This window comes from Taudactylus pleione, unplaced genomic scaffold (assembly GCF_031769625.1).
Source record: "Taudactylus pleione unplaced genomic scaffold, aTauple2 ptg001334l, whole genome shotgun sequence".
In the NCBI taxonomy this organism is placed as follows: Eukaryota; Metazoa; Chordata; class Amphibia; order Anura; family Myobatrachidae; genus Taudactylus; species Taudactylus pleione.
The window spans coordinates 2,351,434-2,373,969 of record NW_028285734.1 but is presented as its reverse complement, the minus strand read 5'-3'; the positions used below and the strand labels follow the sequence as shown (position 1 = coordinate 2,373,969).

At 48.2% G+C, this 22,536-nt stretch overlaps 1 protein-coding gene across 4 annotated transcripts in view; it reads right to left on the bottom strand.

Annotated features, from left to right (window-relative positions):
* Positions 1-15,886: 15,886 nt before the first annotated feature.
* The window catches only part of ATP13A2 (ATPase cation transporting 13A2), a 114,222-nt gene continuing 107,572 nt past the window's right edge, over positions 15,887-22,536 (bottom strand). For all 4 annotated transcript variants that reach the window (XM_088463230.1, XM_088463233.1, XM_088463231.1 and 1 more), the window contains exon 29: positions 15,887-18,335. In XM_088463230.1, the coding sequence (XP_088319356.1) occupies positions 18,174-18,335 (162 nt within the window). In that variant the 3' untranslated portion in view covers positions 15,887-18,173. The remainder of the gene's footprint in view (positions 18,336-22,536) is intronic.

The window sequence follows — 22,536 nt, the reverse complement described above, 5'->3', positions numbered from 1 at the left end:
ATAGTACTTACTGACACAACACATGGGAAGTCATCCTTAGTACTTACTGACACATTACATGGGAAGACGCCCATAGTACTTACTGACACATTACATGGGAAGTCATCCATAGTACTTACTGACACAACACATGGGAAGTCATCCATACTACTTACTGACACATTACATGGGACGTCATCCATAGTACTTACTGACACATTACATGGGAAGTCATCCATAGTACTTACTGATACATTACATGGGAAGTCATCCATAGTACTTACTGACACAACACATGGGAAGTCATCTATAGTACTTACTGACACATGGGAAGTCATCCATAGTACTTACTGACACATTACATGGGAAGTCATCCATAGTACTTACTGATACATTACATGGGAAGACGCCCATAGTACTTACTGACACATTACATGGGAAGTCACCCATAGTACTTACTGACACAACACACGGGAAGTCATCCATAGTACTTACTGACAACACATGGGAAGTCATCCATAGTACTTACTGACACAACACATGGGAAGTCATCCATACTACTTACTGACACATTACATGGGAAGACGCCCATAGTACTTACTGACACATTACATGGGAAGTCATCTATTCTACTTAGTGATGCATTACATGAGAAGTCTCAATTTGTCTTACTGACACATTACATGGGAAGTCATCCATAGTACTTACTGACATATTACATGGGAAGTCATCCATAATGCTTACTGACACATTACATGGGAAGACGCCCATAGTACTTACTGACACATTACATGGGAAGACATCTATTCTACTTAGTGATGCATTACATGAGAAGTCTCAATTTGTCTTACTGACACATTACATGGGAAGTCATCCATAGTACTTACTGACACATTACATGGGAAGACGCCCATAGTACTTACTGACACATTACATGGGAAGATGCCCATAGTACTTACTGACACATTACATGGGAAGATGCCCATAGTACTTACTGACACATTACATGGGAAGACGCCCATAGTACTTTCTGACACATTACATGGGAAGACATCCACAGTACTTACTGACACATTACATGGGAAGACGCCCATATAACTTACTGACACATTACATGGGAAGATGCCCATAGTACTTACTGACACATTACATGGGAAGATGCACATAGTACTTACTGACACATTACATGGGAAGATGCACATAGTACTTACTGACACATTACATGGGAAGATGCCCATAGTACTTACTGACACATTACATGGGAAGACATCCACAGTACTTACTGACACATTACATGGGAAGTCATCTATTCTACTTAGTGATGCATTACATGAGAAGTCTCAATTTGTCTTACTGACACATTACATGGGAAGTCGTCTATTGTACTTACTGACATGCTACACAGGAAGTCACTGTACTTACTGACACATTACATGGAAAGTCACTGGATCTACGGAGGCTTGAGGTGGGAAGTCATCCATTGTACATACTGACAGTGTTTGGCAAATATAAGAATCATCCTGGCTGTGCTAGGCGGCTATTGTATGGTCCTCATGTCACCTGACTACAATGTATGAATCCTGTCTCCTCTCTGCCTCCATGAGTTATTCTAAGAACATTTCTTAGATACTTCTCTACTCTATTGTATATGCAAACAGAGATCCCCCTCCCCTGATGTGATACATATGGTACGTTGCTGCCACCGCATTAGTCACTGACTGACCTCTACAGAGATATCATCACAGGATAGGGACATATCCGCTCTGCAGGGGTGGGGGGTTGGACAGGGGTTCATTATTTGTGTAAAAGACAAGGGTTTATGCGATCACAGATCACCACTATAGGCCTGGGAGGAGCGTGATGTTCTATTGAGGTGGGGCAGTAACAAAGTATAGGTTCTGTTCCACCAACCTGGCCTCAGGCACCTTTTACCCATGGGTCAGACAGTTGAGATGAATAGCGTTGGCCATTTACCAGTGATGATTAGCAACCATCGATGGACTGATGGCACTGGTAATAGTTTTATAGTTTTACCATCAGTGATAGGTCGCCTATAGTGTACATTGGTGGTGGAGTCCCGATAGCTAATGCCAGGCGCGGTCTATTCAAGGTTAAACCATCAATGACTCAGTCAATAGTTTCTAACTGCTTGTTTAAAACCATCGACAGCAGAGCAGTCGATGGTCAACCCTAGAAATAAATAGTCCATTCACATTCACTGCTGAAGTGCCATTCACTCCTCCATTGTGACATGATCATACCCGCTCTCAAGGTTGTCACAAATCCTGATTACAAAGAGCTGCAAAGTTGGGAGGTACATGAGCCACCATCTTCCTGCTGCACCAACAGACCCAAATATTACAGACAAAGATAGGGATGTCCATCCGAAGAGTGGCTATGGATTGGCCGCCATTGCTACATGTATTACAATGGCATGTAACCATCATTTCTAAACCATTCAATGGTTTGAGCTATTGATGATACACTCGTGCACATGCACAAGGGAGCAAGATAGTTTGTGGATCCACCGATAAGCACAGCTACTGAACCATGTCACCATCTGGATCCACCAATAAGCACTGCTACTGAACCGCATCACCATCTGGATCCACCAATAAGCCCTCCTACAGAATGCGTCACCATGTGGATCCACCAATAAGCAGTGCTACTGAACTGCGTCACCATCTGGATCCTTTAATAAGCCCTCCTACAGACCCGAGTCACCATGTGGATCCACCAATAAGCACTGCTACTGGACCATGTTATGTGGATCCACCGATAAGCAGTGCTACTGAACCATGTCATGTGGATCCACCAATAAGCAGTGCTACTGAACGACGTCATCATGTGGATCCACCAATAAGCAGTGCTACTGAACCAGTTCACCATGTGGATCCACCAATAAGACCTCCTACGGAACCGCGTCACCATGTGGATCCACCAATAAGCACAGCTACTGAACCACATCACCATGTGGATCCACCAGTAAGCCCAGCTTCTGAATCACATCACCATGTGGATCCACCAATAAGCCCTCCTACGGAACCGCATCACCATGTGGATCCACCAATAAGCCCTCCTACGGAACCATGTCACCATGTGGATCCCTCTCCACCATTTCTCAAGTCCAAGTGTTATCCACCCGCTTCTCCTCATATGTCCTCTTACGCCTGTAATATTTCCTAGATCCGGCCCTTTGTCTCTTGGAAGCCACTGCCATCTGCGCCCCTTATCATCTCCCTCCTGGTTTACTGTAACCTACTACTGTTCTGTTCCTCTCCTCTTTGTGTTCTCTCCATGTCATTTTACACATAATCCCTTGGGCGCCATATATATATAAAACACTATAACAATAATAAAGGTGCGGTGCATTATCTTTCTAAAGCTCTGCGTAATAATAAAGACTAAAAGCAGGTCCTCATCATTATATAAACTCCACAACAGTACACTGCCCAAAAGAATATATGGCCTGATTCAGAGCCGCTCGCTCTGAATCAGGGCTGGTGTTTTTTTGTTTTTTTTTAGAGCGGCCATGATGATGGTCGCGATGGTCAAGACCATCGCGACCATCGGGCTTGCGACGAGACCCTTGTGATAGGGTCTCGTGGCCGCAAGCCCCAGAGAGATTTCGGCTCTAACAGAGCCGGAATCTCTCCACTGACATCACTTGTGATGTCAGTGGGGCCGGCCCCAAATGGTAGGCGTTCTCATGGGAAGGCCTGTTTGGGCAACCATCCCCCCCCCCGGCCCACCCACCAAAGGGGGCGTGCTGTCACTCAACATCGACAGCACGCACCCTTTGGTGCGAGACCCGGAGCGACGGATTGCCCGTCGCTATCCGGGTCTCGCGCATGCGCACAACGGAGCCGGCTCCATCGTGCGCATGCGCTCTGGGCCACCTTCGACCTGGTTGCAAGTGTTCAGCATCCAGCCCTGGGGATTGGGGGGTGGGAGAACAGAACCTCGAGTCAAGTAATAACTAATGTCAATACCAGCATTGTTCTTAAAATATCAGCCACAAACTCCCAATAAACAGGTCCATCCAACATGGTGGAATATCTCATTGTCCTTACAAAGTAATATAGTTAGGATAGAAAATCTGTCAGAAGGTAGAAAACCCTCATATTAGGCATCGGGCAGAACATAAGGACGTCGTTACTACAATAAACCTGAGTGAACTTGAAGGGGATATACTCACCAGTAACACACGCACAGCAATGTGCAAGTTTACCCAGGGGAGCTGAGGAGGCAAGTCGGGTCCTGCAGGTAGGTGCAGGTGGGTCTGACAGGCGCCGAGCTCTCTATGGCAAACACAGGAAACGTTACACATAAAAGGAGGCACATTAATAAGACAGCTCAGAGCCGCATCTAGATGAAGTCTGTTTGTCTCTGTGCAAATCTCATGTGAAGAGCCAAAGCCAGGCAAACATTACATTCAGGTTATTACTTATTCAGCGCCAAGAGGTTCCGCAGCGCTGTACAAACAGGTGGGGAAAGGCTGAGCCTGCCATGACTAATAAATACCATAACCAGCACTGAGAGTAATAACCTCACCATCATGGCTTTAATACCAGGGGGTGTAATATCCGTGAAATATTTTTTGATAATTTTACTGCGTTTGATTTTTTTTAAATATATATATATATTTTTTTTCTTTCCTTGCTAACAGATCTGTCCTCGTAAAATACAGTAATGGAGGATAAAGTGTTGGACAAAATATGTTGGGTGCTCGTGTCACAATGCATAGGACATCATTAGTGCTAAATATGACCTAAGTACAGGACTGCGCAACGCACGTTAACCATCACCTCAACACCCTGAGACCAGTATTGCGCTGGATGATGCGATGATACCATCACCCATAGGCGCTAATATCACAGATGACCGAATGCGATCCAAGGAACCTCTAATCTTTCAGAAGATGTTTGTTAGATTGCAAGCTCTTCTGCCTGGGGTTCTAATTCTTCTGGAAACGTGTTTGCTAAAAATGCTCTGTACAATGGGTCTGATTCAGACCCGGACGCTATTTGCGCTCGCTCGTTCAGACAAAGGGGGTGGCTATTTAAATTAAACGTTCGCTCTTTGCGGTCTGTAGACACCTCCATATCTGAACGAGCGAACAAAACATGCGGACGTTTTTTTGTACAAAACGCCCCCTGGCCGCTCGCACCATACATCATGTCCGCTATTTATTAGATTAATCGAGTACATCGAACAGTGTATGAACTGCTCGCTATTCTTGTGGTTGTTTTTTCCTATCGCAATATTGCGAGCAGTTCTGGCTAAAAGACACCCAACTGACGTGGTCAATGACGCTGCTGTATTAATTATGCACACCCTTAAAACGCTCGTTTTGACCTTTAAGCACGCCTGCGTTCTGATCTCCACTCCCCGTTTTCAAGCACCTTCCCCTGTTACCACCCACAAACGCCTCATCCTGTCACTCAAAATAGCAGGCATTCGCTATATTGCGAGCACACCATTTCTGGCCGCACTGACTGGTTCGCGCATGCGTACTAATACCCATACGCATGCGCAGATGTGCGAACATCGCTCGGAACGAACGAGCGGCCGCTTACGAGCGGCTCTGAATCAGGCCCAATGCCCGCACTTTACAATTCTGTAACAATAAATTGATAACAAAGACCCGGATTGTCAGCTTTGACGCACAGATTTTTGGTGACGGATGATTTGATATCTGCGACACTGGGCTCCAATAATGTATTGGGTGTTGTAGATTGTTTGGGCCCAGAAGTCGCCATAAACAGCTGCTGGTTGATGTGTGGAGAGCACCCCTCCTGGGGTGGAGGAGTGGGTGAGCCTTGCAGCCAGCACTGTGGGTGATCTCCCATAGAGGATTCCAGTCATCCAGAGAGCACGTGTGATCTAAGCTTACATTACATGTTTCAGCAAGTCAGCCGGCTACAAGACGGTCTCTGAACAAAGCGACTGCACATTCAAATTCAAACTCTCTGGAAAAAACATAAACATTATACAAAATGACAACAACATAAACATTATACAAAATGACAACATAAAAAAATAATAAATTAAAATAGCACAAATGCATTTCTGTTACCCCATAGCACATGCTGGACTGCAGTGACTGTAGTTAGGTCACCAATTTCTATGCCACCTGGAGCAGTTATTAATGGAAGAATTTTTAGGAAAGATTTAAGCTACCTGTGGCTCTCAGTTGTTGTGGAACTACAAATCTCAGCATGCTCTGCCAGACGGAGATCGGGCTTATTGTTCCAAAAGAGCAGAAGGTTCTTGGTTCTGCTTTAAACCCCATGACTATGCCATCCTTGCGGTAGTTTTACTAAAGCTTCTAGAAACAGACAGATGGTGGTGTTGCCCACAGCAACCAGATTCTGTCTATCATTTTCAAGAATGCAATAAAGAAATGATAGCTACAATCTGATTGGCATGAGAGAGTCTATAATAATTTATAGTGTTTATTTAAAACATACTGTAAGATTCATCAGTAACATGGGCAACATCACTGCTGGTCAGTTTTAGAAGCCTTAGTAAATCTACCCCTTGTGTCTGGGTGGTAGGCGAATATCAGGGGCTGAAGGATCTGGGGATGGGGGGGTTTGAGCAGCTGAGGTCACTGTGAGACACAAAGACCTGCTGTGGCGCTGTGGGGAGCATGTTTTTCCCTCAGTTTATGGCCAACAGGTGACGGGAAAAGTCGCCCTCACCCTTTCCTCTCACATACCTGAGTTACATCATCCCCTGCAAGGAATTCTGTCTCCCAGAAATCTCTCTACGTGCTCCAGGCTCCGAGACGAAAGGACACAGAGACCTGACTGCCAGCTGCGCTCGCTACAAACAGACTGTTTATAAAAATGCGGCACAGATGAGAGAGGACCTGAAAAGCCAACTTTCTCTTCTGCTGTTATTTATTGACTGATCAGATACCTACAATATTAGAAATTCACTTTGTTGGCCGTTACCTGGACCTCTTCTTAGAATTGGTGGGTGAAGCAGGGACGTGTCCCGTGGATGGTGGACTTGCCATATATACGCCACACCTTCTGCATCCAAATTTATCAACAGATCTGTTTAGTTTTAAATGAAAATAGCAGGTATGGCCCAGAGAGAGTCTTCCTACAGACAGAGACGGACGGGGGAAAATCCCACACGGAGAGAAGGAACCTATGGAGGAGTCATAGCTTAGAACTGGTTTATAGTGAACAGGAGATGTACGAATCCCCAACAACCCTCATGGGTGTTCCTCAGAACCTGCATCTCATAGGCCTTCCATGGGGTCTTGGCTGGTTCTCTTCTCGCACCTCCAGGTCTCAGTCTGGTCCAATTCTCCACTTCTTCCTCCATCTTATCTTCTGGCCTCTAGCCCCTGATCTCCTCAAATGGAAGAGCTCGCAGTCTCGGCCTATTGTTCTGGCAGAATGGTTCTGCCCTTATTAGATTTTCTACCTTCAAAAGAACTTGCACACATTTTCTTATGGATATATCCACCTTTGCTTAACCATCCTCAACTATCTCCTTCATTGGTAACATAACCAGCTCATTACTCTGTGTTATTGTTCTCACTATCTCTGAGATAAATTTTCTAGATACTTTTTGTGACTTAGGCATTAACTCTGGAAAAACATTGTCCAACCGAAGGTCAATGAGCCAGAAGAAGTTGCCCAGTGCTCCTGAGACCGTCATCTACCCTACATGGCGATATCTAACCATACGGCCAACGCTTACACTTCCATAATGAAAAACATGGGGAAGCACAGATGTATTCACGTCTAGTACATGGAGTTTCATGATCTGTTAACATGTCCTCCTGACATACAGCAGTACCCCTTGTCTGCTACATAGTACACACGTGCTCCTAAACAAACAATAGACTGCTGAGGGTTGGGGCAAGATTAGGGGGGGGTGAAACACTTAAAGTGCCCCATGTGATGACCGCCTGTGCTGTTGCACGAGAAAACACGGTGCATACACTGGTAGGAAGGGACTTTTTTCTGCAGAAGGTGAAAGGTCTTAGTCCAATTTAGATCGTGACCATTTGGACAGTTGGCTAGTGGCCATGACCAGCCTGGGGCTATGAACTCCCCCCATTCCTGTGCCATCTGCCAGCACCCTAACATCAGACCTACCAAATACACCGGCCACAGTAAACCCAATGCAGACTCGCCATTGGCTGAAGCAGTAGACTGGTCCGGGATGTATCATTACTGAATTAGATCCTAGTAAAATACATAATGACCAGGACTTGTGGCTTTCTCAACAAGGTGTTGCCACAAATGTATAAATGCTCTTCTTGGTGCAGAACCCCAGTAATTGTCCGTGACCACGATAAGTCACTGCCCTCCTTCAGGTCTAATTAGAGAGATTATCCCTCGTCTCCTATACTTATCAATCCTACATTAAGTATTAGCCACACTGATTGACATGTCTATCTCACTGCAACATTATATCACACCTTCCATCATTTATCAAGTCAAATCAGGATGCAACAAGCCCTGAACCAATTACACCCACGTTTTGGGGCAGCTCAGCGTGCTTCATTGCAAGCTCCGGCCTTTTGGAGGTCCCCAAATATGGACTGAAAACCGAAAGGTATGTGAAATGGTGCGCACACACACACACACACACACACACACACACACACACACACACACACACACACACAAATTTGTTTCTGTGCATCCAACTAAAGATTAGATTGCAAGCTCAGCTGGCCAGCACACTCTGCCTAGTAAATTCTCTGTATACTACTGGGTACATTTCTAGAAAATAAGATAAAAATGAACATATTTAGTTGACAAATAGAATTTAACATATAAATAAATTGCTTCTTATAAGGTGCAAAACTATCCTGGGTATATAGCGTGGCTGCATATAACTATTTAATCATGTTCCGATTATTTGCAGACCATACCTGTTACTGTGTCCTCAGCTATAAGTAACCTGCAATGAAATGAACTTACAAGCGATGCAGTGCCACCTAGTGACAAACAGAATGCACTGCATAATTAAGAAAAACTATTTTTCTACTTCAGGGTCCATAGGGGGTCCACAGGGTTGACCTTGGGGTATAGCTGGATCTGGATCCACGGGCACCACGCAGTTAAAGCTTTTGCTGCTCCCAAGATGCACTTGGGTCCATCCTCCGCTATACCTTGCCCCCAAGCCAGAGGCATCTCAGTTTTAGTTGGTGCCCGGCCGGAGTCGGGTCACCCTGGCACAGTGGGGCTGCATATGCAGACTCTAAGCTTATTTTTTATTTTTTAAATGAAGATTTTATTTATATTTATTTCTTCAGAGCGGCAGCATCAGACTGTCCATCTGGACGTCCACGCTACCGCTCCAACAACCCCGCTGGCGCTGCGACACCAGTACTGATTTGGGGATCGCAGCGGGACCCCGGAGTCAGTACTAGCAGGGCTCCGGGACCTCCCACAGACTGCTGCCGGAGTCACGGGGACAGGTAAGCCGCAGGCAGCGCATCGCGTTGCCCGCGAGGAAAAAGGCAGTCTCTCACCGCCGGTCTCTGGGGACAGACCGGCGGCGCTAGTAGCGGCGGCGGGCTCCCCCTCTTTAGGAATACCCCGCATGACCGCTGGACCACCAGGGAATAATTGCTGGAAGGGAACGAGCGTACCTGGGGTTAATCACTAGCCAGGGGAGGCAGCCTTCCCTGGTTTAGCGGCTCCTCCCCTCAGCCCAGCGCGCCTTCTCTCATGCGTGCTGGCGTCACTGGGCTGTTCCTCCTATGGCCACTCCTCCTCAGAGCTCTCCGGCGGCCATCTTCTCGTGGCAAACGCAGATCTCCCAGGTGGTGCATAGACCGGTCCCCCTGTGTACCTCTCCCCTGCAAAAGGACAGCGTTCGCAGCGCTATAGCCCTCCCAGACACTGAAGTTTGGAGGTTGATTGTAGCTGAAGGTGCAGTGAGTATAACTTCCTGCATGGTATGTGACTTTTGCTAGTGCTGCTGTCTGTGCTAATTTCTACTTACTGTCATCTTATCACTATCCCTTTCCTTCTCCTACGGCCCACAGGTGTGTGGGGGAGGGGTGTTTTTCTGTAACCTCACTTATACCCCTTTTACACCGGAGCTAAATCCCGGGTTATCGCAGGGTATACCCAGTGCAGCTCCCTGGTGTAAAAGGGGAGAAGGTTGGATCGCCGGGTCGAGTGACCCGGCAATCCAACCCAGATAAATAGCAGGGTTTAACACGGGCGTAGCCCGTGAAACCCTGCTGTGTGTACAGCGCACTCCGGGTCTTGATGACCTGGAGTGAGCCGCAAGCCGGATGATTGTTGCGGCTTCAGTGGCGCTTGGAGATGACGTCATCTCCAAGTGTCCACTTTCACGCCGGAAAAACCAGGTCTATGCAGACCCGACTGCGGTGTGAGCGGCGCCGACTCGGGAATATCCCGAGTTGGCGCCGGCTAAATTCCGGGTCTGATCCGGATAGGAACCCTGTTCCAACTCCGGGTCAGACCCGTAATTTTGGTGGAAAAGGGGTATTCTATAAAACAGTATTTGTGAGGTCCGTCACATACAGCGGTGTGCTACTCAGTACCAGATTGTGGGCTGTTTGTGTTGCATACTTGGGAGTGCGCAGGTGTTATATACGCCTTACCTCTTCTCGGTGATACATATTTATTGAAAATTTACTGTGTCGTGTCTGATGAGGAGATTGAGCTCTCCGTGGCTCCTGTGTTGTTTTCCTGCAGACGCTGTTCTGCAGTGGTTGATAGGGAGGATTTATCACAGGATGGTCTGTGCGGGCGGTGCCAGCTAGTGCCTGGCCCCTCTAAACCCCCTACGGCGCAAGATCCTCCTTGGGCGATGTTTTTGCAGATGCTGGCGTCAATCGCGGACCGTTTAGCGGTCCCAACTGCAGTCCCTACTAGGGCGTTGCCCCAGTCTACCATCCCCCATTCCCCGGGTTTTCCGCATTTATTGCAGTCTCCCCCCGGGTCTCAGACTGTGGGTCCTTATTCGGGGTTGCCTGTGTATGTACAGTCTCCCTCAGTGACGCAGCAGTCCATGGTGCCCTTTCAGGGGTATTCTCAGGCGGTTCCTCCACCCTGGGTGGATGTACTCTCCAGCTCTGTTCAGAGTCTTGCGGCCTCGTCTTCGGCTTTTCAGTCGATGTTACAAAATGACATGCCCCCAAAGGAGTCCAAGCGCCTCATTACAGCTTCACTGGCTGCGCAGTTAACGGACACGGACGTGTCTTCAGATGGAGAAGTACATGAGGACACTGACTCGGATGCCATGGCCCAGGAGGTGGAGACTAAGTCCTCCATTAATGTGCCGGCATTGGTTAGGGCGGTGCGGGCCATCCTTCATGTAGAGGAGGATGCACCGGCTCCTAGGTCGAAGTATCCTAATTTTAAAGAGGCAAAGGTAACTTTGAATGTTTTTCCCCTGTCTGACCAGTTGACAGATCATATGGCGGGGGCCTGGCAGTCACCCAGTAAGAGATTCCAACCACAGAAACGGTTGGCATCCAACTATCCTTTTCCTGAGGCTCATTGCAGGAAATGGGAAACCCCACCTGCGGTTGATTCCCATGTCACCCGCTTAATTAAAAGCGCTACATTGCCATTACCGTCTATCTCCTCTTTGAAGGATCCCACGGCCAGGAAAGTGGAGACTTGTTTAAAGTCTATCTACTCTCTCTCTGGGGCAGTGGCCCGTCCATCCATGGCCATCTCTTGGGTGGTCAAAGCCGTTGAGAGCTGGGCCAACGCTTTAGAGGATACTTTTCCAGACGATGCTCCGGATATCCAGAGAGCGTTAATAGGACAGATGAGAGATGCTGCTTCCTATATTGGGGAAGCATCGTTAGATGCCAGCCTGCTGACCTCTAGGGTTTCGGCTGCAGCTGTGTCTGCTCATCGGTCCTTGTGGCTGCGGTCCTGGAGAGCTGACGCAGACTCTAAAAAGGGCCTGGAGGCCTTACCTTTTAATGGGGAGTTGCTATTTGGTCCAGACTTGGACAAAATAGTGGATACTCTGGCTAAATCTAATTCAGCCTTCCTCCCTTCGGCTTCAGCACCTGCTAAGGTTGAGGAGCTCCGCCTTTCGGGTCCAGGGTAAGGCCAAAGGTCAGTCCTTCCCGAGGCAGTCGGCGACCAAGACCGCCTCTAAGCCCAAGAAGCAGGCCTGGAGTACCAGGCACCCTTCTTCCAAGCAGGAAGATAAACCTTCTGCCTGATGGGACGGGCCTCCCTCTTGGGGACCCCAGAGTGGGAGGCCGACTTCTTCAATTTGCCCAGTGCTGGCACAATATCACCACGGATGCCTGGGTTCGAGAAGTGGTCTCCCAGGGGTACACCCTGTCTTTTCGGCACGGACCGCCCCACCAGTTTTTCTGCACGAGTCCTTCTCAGGAGAAAACTTTGCAGATTCAGGAAGCTATAGAGTCCTTGCTGAAAGCAGGGGTCATTGTTCCCGTTCCTCAGTCACAACGAGGGACGGGGTAATACTCTGCTGTTTCTGGTGCAGAAACCGAATGGTTCTCATCGCCCTATCCTCAATTTGAAGTCTCTGAACAAATTCCTCAGAGTTCCCAAATTCAGGCTGGAAACGTTACGTTCCATCATTCTGGCGATGGAACCTGGGGATTACATGGTCTCCCTGGATATCCAGGACGCCTACCTCCATGTACCGATAGCACCTTCACACCAGCGGTATCTGAGGTTCGCTATCCTACATCATCACTACCAGCTTCGGGTGCTACCCTTTGGCCTCTCCACGGCACCGAGGGTATTCACCAAAGTGATGGCGATCATGGCCACACATCTTCGGAGCCAGAATGTACGGCTGCTGCTGTACCTGGACGACCTCCTTTTGCTGGCAAGCTCTCCGGAGGTACTGTTTCAACATCTCCACCTGACGATCGCTTGTCTGCAAGCGCACGGGTGGTTGATAAATTGGAGAAAGTCCTCCCTGATTCCATCACAGCGGATAGTTCATTTGGGAGCCCTGCTAGATTCTCGTCAGCAAAGGATCTTCCTGACTCCGGAAAAGGTCTCCTCCCTACAGCTGCGGATACACAGTTGCCTGAGCAGTTGCAGCCTGTCGGTCCATTCGGCAATAAGAGTTCTGGGGTCCATGGTGTCGGCATTCGACATGGTGGAATTTGCCCAGTTCCATTCCAGGCCCCTGCAGGGACTGATTCTATCGGAATGGAATGGGTTACCTCACCGGATCCGGTCTCAGATGCTGGTGTTGTCCCCGGAGGTTCGGCAGTCTTTGGCTTGGTGGCTTCAGACAGCTCATCTAGTCAAGGGGCGCCCCTTTTGGATCCCGGACTGGGTCCTGCTCACAACAGATGCCAGTCTCTGGGGTTGGGGGGCAGTGACAGGCTCGTTGTCACTTCAGGGACGTTGGACTGTGGAAGCACTTCTCCCCATCACCATCCTGGAACTGCGAGCTGTGTACAGGGCCCTGCAGTCGTCCGGCACCGCTCTTCAAGGAAGGGCGGTTCAAGTTCAATCAGACAACGCCACCACGGTGGCGTACATCACCCACCAGAGAGGAACTCACAGTCGGGCTGCGATGTCAGAGGCGTCTCGCATCCTTGCTTGGGCGGAGTGCCACATTCCAGCAATCTCGGCGGTCTTCATCCCAGGAGTCCTCAATTGGGAGGCGGACTTCCTCAGCCATCACGACGTGCATCCCGGGGAATGGTCGCTTCACCCAGAGGTGTTTCAGCTACTCGTGGACAGATGGGGGCTGCCGGAGCTGGACTTGATGGCCTCCCGTCACAATCACAAGTTACCCGTGTACGGGTCAAGGACAAGAGACACAGGCGCAAGTCTGGTAGACACACTGTCGGTGAAATGGACGTTTCAACTGGCGTATCTGTTTCCTCCGATATCCCTGCTACCTCAGGTCCTGAGGAAATTCAAGCAGGACGGCGGCACGCTGGTGCTCCAGCGTGGCCCAGACGTCCTTGGTACTCCGATCTGAGGAGCCTCTCCATCGACGCTCCGTACCTTCTTCCTCAGTGTCAGGACCTATTGTCTCAAGGGCCCTGCCTTTACCCGGATCTGGGTCGGCTGTCTTTGACGGTGTGGCTCTTGAGACAGCCGTCTTAAGGTCTCGGGGCTTCTCGCGTTCGGTTATTAGTACCATGCTCAGGGCACGCAAGCCTGCTTCCGCACGGATTTACCACAGGGTGTGGCGCACTTACTTTCAGTGGGGTGAGTCCAGAAACTATGATCCTCAGGTGTACAGAGTTTCTAGGATCTTGGAATTTCTGCAATCAGGCTTGGACCTAGGTTTACGTCTTGCCTCCCTGAAGGTTCATGTGTCCGCGCTGTCTGTGTGGTTCCAACGAAGGATCGCTACACTGCCAGATGTTCCCACTTTTTTCCAAGGTGTTCTCAGAATCCAGCCTCCCTTCGTGCCTCCTTGGGACTTGGTGGTGGTTCTTCGGGTCCTGCAGGGTCCTCCTTTTGAGCCTCTTGAGTCGGTAGAACTCAAGTGGTTAACGTTTAAGACTGTTTTTCTCCTGCCAATTGCTTCTGCCAGGAGGGTGTCAGAATTGGGGGTGCTTTCCTGTCGTCCCCCTTTTCTGATTTTTCACCAGGACAGGGCTGTGCTTCGCACTCGTCCTGAGTTTTTGCCTAAAGTGGTTTCGAAGTTCCACATCAATCAGGAACTTGTTGTGCCAGCTTTTCAGTCACCTGATCTTTCAGCTGGTGAGGCCTCCTTGGATGTAGTCCGTGCTCTCAGAATTTATGTGGACCGGACTGCTTCCGTTAGGAAGTCTGATTCTTTGTTTGTCCTCTTTGGTTTTCACAAGAGGGGTTGTCCTGCCAACAAACAAACGTTAGCCCGTTGGCTTTGTTCTGTTATTTGTGAGGCTTATGCACAGAAGGGTTTACCTGTTCCAGCCTCTGTTAAGGCTCATTCCACTCGTTCTGTGGGTCCATCTTGGGCGGCTAGACGTGGCGCCTCTGCTGTTCAGCTAGGTAAGGCGGCCACCTGGTCTTCCATTCAGACGTTTTTGAGCTTCTATGCGTTTGACACCTTTGCTTCTCAGGATGCATCCTTCGGGCGCCGGGTTCTCCTTTCTGCACAGGAGCGTCCCCGCCCTTAGTTGAACTGCTTTGGGACATCCCCAAGGTCAACCCTGTGGACCCTGAAGTAGAAAACAAGAGATATGGTAATAACTTACCTTTGTTATCTGTTTCTACAAAGTCCATAGGGTCCACAGGGCGCCCGCCCTGACGCACCTGGCTTCATATGGGCTGTGTGGCTGGTCACCGGTTTTCCGTCTCCCATTTCTGTGAGTATGGTTTCTTGTGTGTTCCAGTCTTCCTTCTCTCTGTTTAGTCTCCTCCTCCGGCCTTGGCTGCTTACCAACTGAGGTGCCTGTGGCTCGGGGGCGGGGTATAGGGGAGGATGGACCCAAGTGCATCCTGGGAGCAGCAAAAGCTTTAACTGCGTGGTGCCCGTGGATCCAGATCCAGCTATACCCCAAGGTCAACCCTGTGGACCCTATGGACTTCGTAGAAACAGAGATAACAAAGGTAAGTTCTTACCATATCTCTTGTTATATAATCATTTGTCCAGTATACGGCAATGGGGAGGGACACAGCATATAAGATTAAAGCTTCATAAAACTAAGATTGTTTTGCAGCCTTCTTGTTGTGGTCACAACCTACCATATCCCAGAATGCCATGCTTTGATATTTGAGCTTATTAGTCACTTTCCGTAGCATTTAGCCAGCGACAGCGTGCGTTATATGGCGTCTGCACCTTGTACAAAAGGTACCAAAATCGAACACTCCAGAAAAATCAGCTCTCCAGGCATCATAATTTGTTTACATGGCGTCTCAGAGTCCGCAGCGCCGGACCCCCGTGCCGCATTATCGCCCCAAAAAGACCAAGTAGGAAAATGCAAGGTAAAAATATAATTTTATTCAGTGACAAGATCACATGGTGGCCCAGTCTTTGGCATATATAAATCATTTCATAGATTATTTTCCTTAATGTTTTTATTATTTTAGCTCTATTTTGTGCCTGGTGAAAAAGGGCTCATCTGGTCTTTAAAGAGCTTTTTTTTGTTTCATGCAAAGCAAATCGTCACTGGTTATTGTACCATGGAGGATACTGGTGTGGGCCAGGTTTACTAAGCAGCGTTATCCACCATATAACTGCGACACAATTGCTTTGAAGATATTACAGATGTCTATGTCTAAGTGGCAGCACCAGTATCAGATGCCCTGTGACTGACGGCACCTACTAAGCCACGTTCTCCATTACTAGGGCCAAAACCGATCACACCTATAACACCCAGAATATAAACTCCTCCCAACGCCCATATGATCATATCCCCCCACCCCCCCGATACTGATCTCCCCAGACCCCAAGCACCAGATTGGGGTGTTATTATAAGGGGCTAACCCAGGGCAAAGTAATATAATATACAGGACATTAACGACCTCCTAAATCCACTATGTAACAGCGTCTCTAGGTCATTTTTATACTACCAGAATGCCGCTGAATCCGTCTTCTCCCCTTCAGTTTGCACTCTACTACGAACTGGAAAGGGGGGAACGGAACCAGAAGCAAGCAGCATGGTATACAGGCATCCAATCAGGTAAATGATTGGACAGGGGTGCACTCTACCCTGGAGAGGCCCATTAATTGCCCCCCCCCCTTTTTATACAGCAAACACAGCGACACCTAGTGGCCGATAGTGCTTACTACAGGGTGTAACTTCACATTGTAGTACATGGTTTAAATGAGATAGAAATCTCTGCAGCTCTAGGTACATGGCGACTGTGCAGTCTCTGTAAAGTGCTTTTTGTGGTTTATGGGTAACAGATCCTATAGCAATAGGTGCAAAGTAACCTACAGAATCAGTTTTCATTGATGTGCTGTAAGTTTGACCATAAAACAAAAGTGTCTAATTGCCCTGGTTACGGCAAATGTCTAAAGTGTAAATATTATCTTCCTACAGGGGTGCAGAGATTGTAAATTCACGGGTTTCGCTAAAGGTGCGAGATTGTCTGGATTTAAACCAACATAGTGCAAATAACTGCAGAGCTTTGCCACATAACTACACAAATACATTTAAATATAAAAGAAATAAAAAAATTAGAAAAAAAAAAAAAGACCCGCATGTTTCTCTCTGGCATTCTACAGTTGTTTCCATCACAAATATCAGGGTTAGATATATCGGAGATGTGAACGGTTTCAGTCCTTAAACATCCTGTAAACTTGTTGCATTGTGTCAGAAAATTCAGAAATAATCACAATTAAAAAACACAATTCCAGTGTCGCTCTTCTGGCTTATATATATGTAGAAATAACTTTATCTTCCAAGGTTTAGACGAGGTTGGAGTGTAACTAGTGACCTACAGTGATAATAGGAATATTCCCGCCCCCTCTGTGCAGTTTATAGGACACTGCAATGACAATCTGCCACTGTACATTCTTCCTGCCAACGTTCATTGTAAACTACCCCTTCTACGCCCAGTTTGCAGAAAGCCATGGTAGCTATAAATTAATGTTCGTTACAAAAATAAAAAACAATGAGGTCAGTGACCCAATTAAGATTCTCTGGGAATAAATGGTTATCAAGTACGCAGGCTGGGATAACATCCTTCAAGTGTGCAGATGAAGTTTATATTGTGCGTCCTTTGGACGCAGACAGCAGAAAGCACGGAAGGGACACACCTAATAGTGGAACACAGACATTGTGGCAGTAACTGATCTGTGATGGGATTATTAATTACTCTGCTATAAATGCCAGTGTTATTAGTACCAGTGTGTGTGTTTTATGCACCTAGCTATAGATTTTGGCGCTGATGTGCTACTGCTGCCCTCGTACAGCGACCAGGGACCGGAACGTCCTGTTTAGCGTTATTACAAGGCGTCTGTTGTGTATCACATTGCAGATCAGGATCCTTACAGCATGTGAGTCACTGAAGCCTTCAGGGCTTTGCCATGATCTCTGGAGTCTCCGTGCCTGGGTCACGTTAGGACGAAGCTTCCCTGGATGCGACTCCGATCCTGAGCGATACAAGGTTTATTTCTTGGCTTTGTATTCGGTGTAATTTATTTATCTTTCCGGGGTTAAAAATAGTTTAAACGCAACATTTTCCATGTTCTCAGTAATTAAATTGCCCTCCTGCAGCCCAACGGCGAGTCTCATAGAAGAAAAGGTCTCACGTGTCCTGCTACCTGGACGGCTTGACCTGGCTGGGGTAGAGAGTCTGATTTATGGGGGGCCACGAGTGTTGCCCCTGCAGGTATTGCTGTAGTCTCTTGTAAGCTTTCTTGGATTCGTTCTTCCTCCTCAGCTTCCGCAGGCAGTTTAAGTAGCCGTGGTCCAGGGCAGCCTGCAAGAGAGCGGGATAAAGTTACTGTATAGTGCATGGAACTTTACACAGTGCTTTTCAGAGTTTTTCAAGCAGTTTCCCTGTTCACTTGTCCTAAAATGTAATGTTATTAACTGGGACAGACAGACAAAGGTTCCAAGGAGCCGGCAAGTATCTCAGTGTCCTGGGTTTTCCGTCCGTGCACTTAGCCACTGAGCCGTGCCTTCAGAAATTCAGAAAGGGAACCTCAGCAGCCCTGGATGTGTGCCCCAGGCAGGTCTGTGACATTGGAACATGCCTGAGCGGGCAGGGTCTGTAAAAAGCGCATGATAAACGAGCCGTAGACTGTAACAAACACATCTGGCGCCAGGTGCTACGAGCGATCTGCAGCCCAGGACACAATCACAGATCACAGGGACCTAACACAAACTGCGGCCGGCTGACGGGATGTATGGAGGGTAGAGCGGCACAGGCTGTGCTCACAGTATGACCGGGGGGAAAAAATTGTACAATCTAATCACCCAGAACTAATAATAACATAAAACAGACAAAACCTGTAATACAAATCCTGCTGCACGATTATTAAATGCAAAATCCTCTCCACTGCCCTGACACCGGCTGCCTAAAGGGGGCCAGGATTTTAGGTTACCTAGTTTACAGGACTATCTATGGTTGTAATGGCTACTACTTGCAAATCCGGTATGGCTCTTTGCCAACGTTCTTGTCTTTTGGATCCATTCTCCCCTTGTAATGGGGTTAGATGCGCCCTTTTCACTGCGGACGTCTGCACCGACCACTGAGCCTCTGGTTTCCAGGAATCAGACTCAATCCCAAAACTGCGCTCTTCAAGCTTGAACAAAGACCAAACCTACGGCAACCTGCTCCATCATTGCTCCAACGTTGTTTGCCAAGAGTCAGGAAAAATGGAAACTACCTAAAAGTAGATTTATTCCAATGCCTACAAATATGACGTTTTGGCCAAACTACATCATGATCTGGGTGGCAAAGGAGAGTGACACATACTCAGCATATCCCCAAAGCCTTCCCCAAAGCTTCTATCTTTTGCAAACACTCCCCTATGGGTATACGTCTCCGGTATATTACCGAGCTACAAAAGCAGGTTCGTACATATGTGTGGGCTGGAGGAGGTCTGAAGGAATCGTCAAATTTTCCCTTCATTTCCAAATATAACCAGACAAGAATACCAGACTGGACTCGATGACCGTTTTCCACCAATGGCTGCTATTGTAGATCATGGGAGTTATGCAATCGGTTCAGAGACTGCGGACCCGGCATCATTTTATCGACAATCGCTGGTTCTGTAATTTCTGAAACCATTACACAACTCATCCCGCATGTTTTAAGTGTCTCTAACAATATTATACCTTTCATACCTAAACTACCTCATCTATCTCCTCCCCATGATTGGACCCTTCCCCCCCCATTGCTGGGCAAGATTAAGAACATCAAAATCCATCTCTTCCTGTCCGTCTCAAGTCAGAATTTCTACCTGGACTGGAACCTGGGGAGTTTATGGTGCAATGGGGCTACGGACATCTGATAGACGGAGAGTTTGTATCGCCCCCTCCTCTGAATTCTGCCAAGAGTTACAAGCTAGACATGATCTCCAAATAGGAACATATTATTAGATGTGAGGAGGAAACTAACCGCCTGTGAGGGCCTTTGAACCCTATCACAAGACTCTAATTATACCATCTCCACCATCTAATTTATTTATGGAGAATATTTACAATTCATCCCAAGCTATGCAAAGATTTGGGACCGAGACCAGGGTAAATCAGAGGTCAATCAGCTCTAGCCAAACTTACTCCATGGCCAGTTCCAGCAGCCTTTATGTGGTGGAAGCACAGGTAAATGTCCTTGGGTAGGTGGTACTAGGGGCTCTCTCTGTTGTGCAAGATGCATCCAGGTGTACCTGGAACCTGCTGCAGATGTGAACCAGCCTAGGCACTCCAATAAATAATTAACAGGATTGCCCTAGAGTTACAAACAGTGGTGGCTGCAGAGGTGGGTCTGCAACACACCCAACTGCCACTCCAAACGCTGCTAATTATCGCTGGCTGGGACTCAGTGGCAGTTGGTGTGACTCCCCTACTTGAATTTTGGACTGTACTGCAGCCCCACCTCTGGAGTCGCAACTGGTTACAATTATCTGGATTAAGGTCAGAGGTTAGGAGATTGGGAGTTCTAGAGGGTCCAGACTTCGGCTATTTAACCTCCCAAAAATACCAATATCTCAATAGTACAACAAATTGTTACTTAGACATCTTAACAACGCTGACAAAGCTGAGATCCCGGCTCACCGGAGACCCCACTATTCCCCAGTAATGGCCAGCAAGAAGAGATTATATATGGCCGTTGATGACATCACAATGTCAGGCTTAGAGCACTGAATTCAGGATGCAGTCAGGAAGCCGACGGTCGCAATACCGACCACGAGCTTCCCGACTGTCAAAACCCAGCAAGGTACTAATGACAGGCGTCGAAATCCCGACGCCTGTCATTAGACCTAAGAAGGGAGCCCGACACCCGGCATACCGATCGAAGGTAAGCTGGGTGCCGTGCGTGGACAGCCATGAGGGGTAGTAGGGTTAGGTCAGGGGCTCCCAGGGGGAACTTCGGGTTAGGCAGCCCCCCGAGAGGGTTAAGCGAAGGGGAGTTAGGGATAGGCTCCCCCAGGGGGCGGTTAGGGTTAGGCACCCCCCCGGGATACTTAGGTTTAGGCTGCGGGGAAGGGGTGGCTTAGGTTTAGGCACTTAGGAGGGAGGTTAGGGTTAGGCACCCCTAAAGGAGGGTTAGGGGGTAGAATAGGGTTAGTTTTACTGTACTTACTTTTTTTAGCTTGGGGATCTTCACCCCTGTCGTGCTTCCGCTGTCGGTATTTGAACCATCGGCCGGCGGTATAACATACTGATTCCCTGAATTCATAGCAGTCTGGCCTGACTGGTTGAAATTAAGTTTTCCACCCTTCTGGCATTGCTTGATGGAAACAAAGCAACCTAACATCACGTGAGACAATCCCATCTATGTCATACCATTCTGACCACAGAGAAGGAACAGTAGGAGACAATCCCATCTATGTCACACCATCCTGATCCCAGGGAGGGAACCCACCTTAGACAATCCCATCTATGTCACACCATACTGACCCCAGAGAGGGACCCATGTGAGACAATCCCATCTATGTCACACCATCCTGATTCCAGGGAGGGAACCATGTGAGACAATTTCATCTATGTCACACCATCCTGATCCCAGGGAGGGAACCGTGTGAGACAATCCCATCTATGTCACACCATCCTGACCCCAGAGAGGGAACCCACCGTAGACAGTCCCATCTATGTCACACCATTCTGACCACAGAGAAGGAACAGTAGGAGACAATCCCATCTATGTCACACCGTCCTGACCCCAGAGAGGGAACCCACCTTAGACAATCCCATCTATGTCACACCATACTGACCCCAGAGAGGGAACCATGTGAGACAATCCCATCTATGTCACACCATCCTGACCCCAGAGAGGGAACCACGTGAGACAATCCCATCTATGTCACACCATCCTGACCCCAGAGTGGTAACCCACCTTAGACAATCCCATCTATGTCACACCATACTGACCCCAGAGAGGGAACCCACCTTAGACAATCCCATCTATGTCACACCATACTGACCCCAGAGAGGGAACCCACCTTAGACAATCCCATCTATGTCACACCATACTGACCCCAGAGAGGGAACCGCGTGAGACAATCCCATCTGTCACACCATCCTAACCACAGAACATGCAGAGAGGGAACCGTGTGAGACAATCCCATCTATGTCACACTATCCTGACCACAGAGAGGGAACCCACCTTAGACAATCCCATCTATGTCACATCATCCTGACCCCAGGGAGGGAACCGTGTGAGACAATCCCATCTATGTCACACCATCCTGACCCCAGGGAGGGAACCATGTGAGACAATCCCATCTATGTCACACCATCCTGACCCCAGGGAGGGAACCATGCGAGACAATCCCATCTATGTCACACCATACTGACCCCAGAGAGGGACCCATGTGAGACAATCCCATCTATGTCACACCATCCTGATTCCAGGGAGGGAACCATGTGAGACAATTTCATCTATGTCACACCATCCTGATCCCAGGGAGGGAACCGTGTGAGACAATCCCATCTATGTCACACCATCCTGA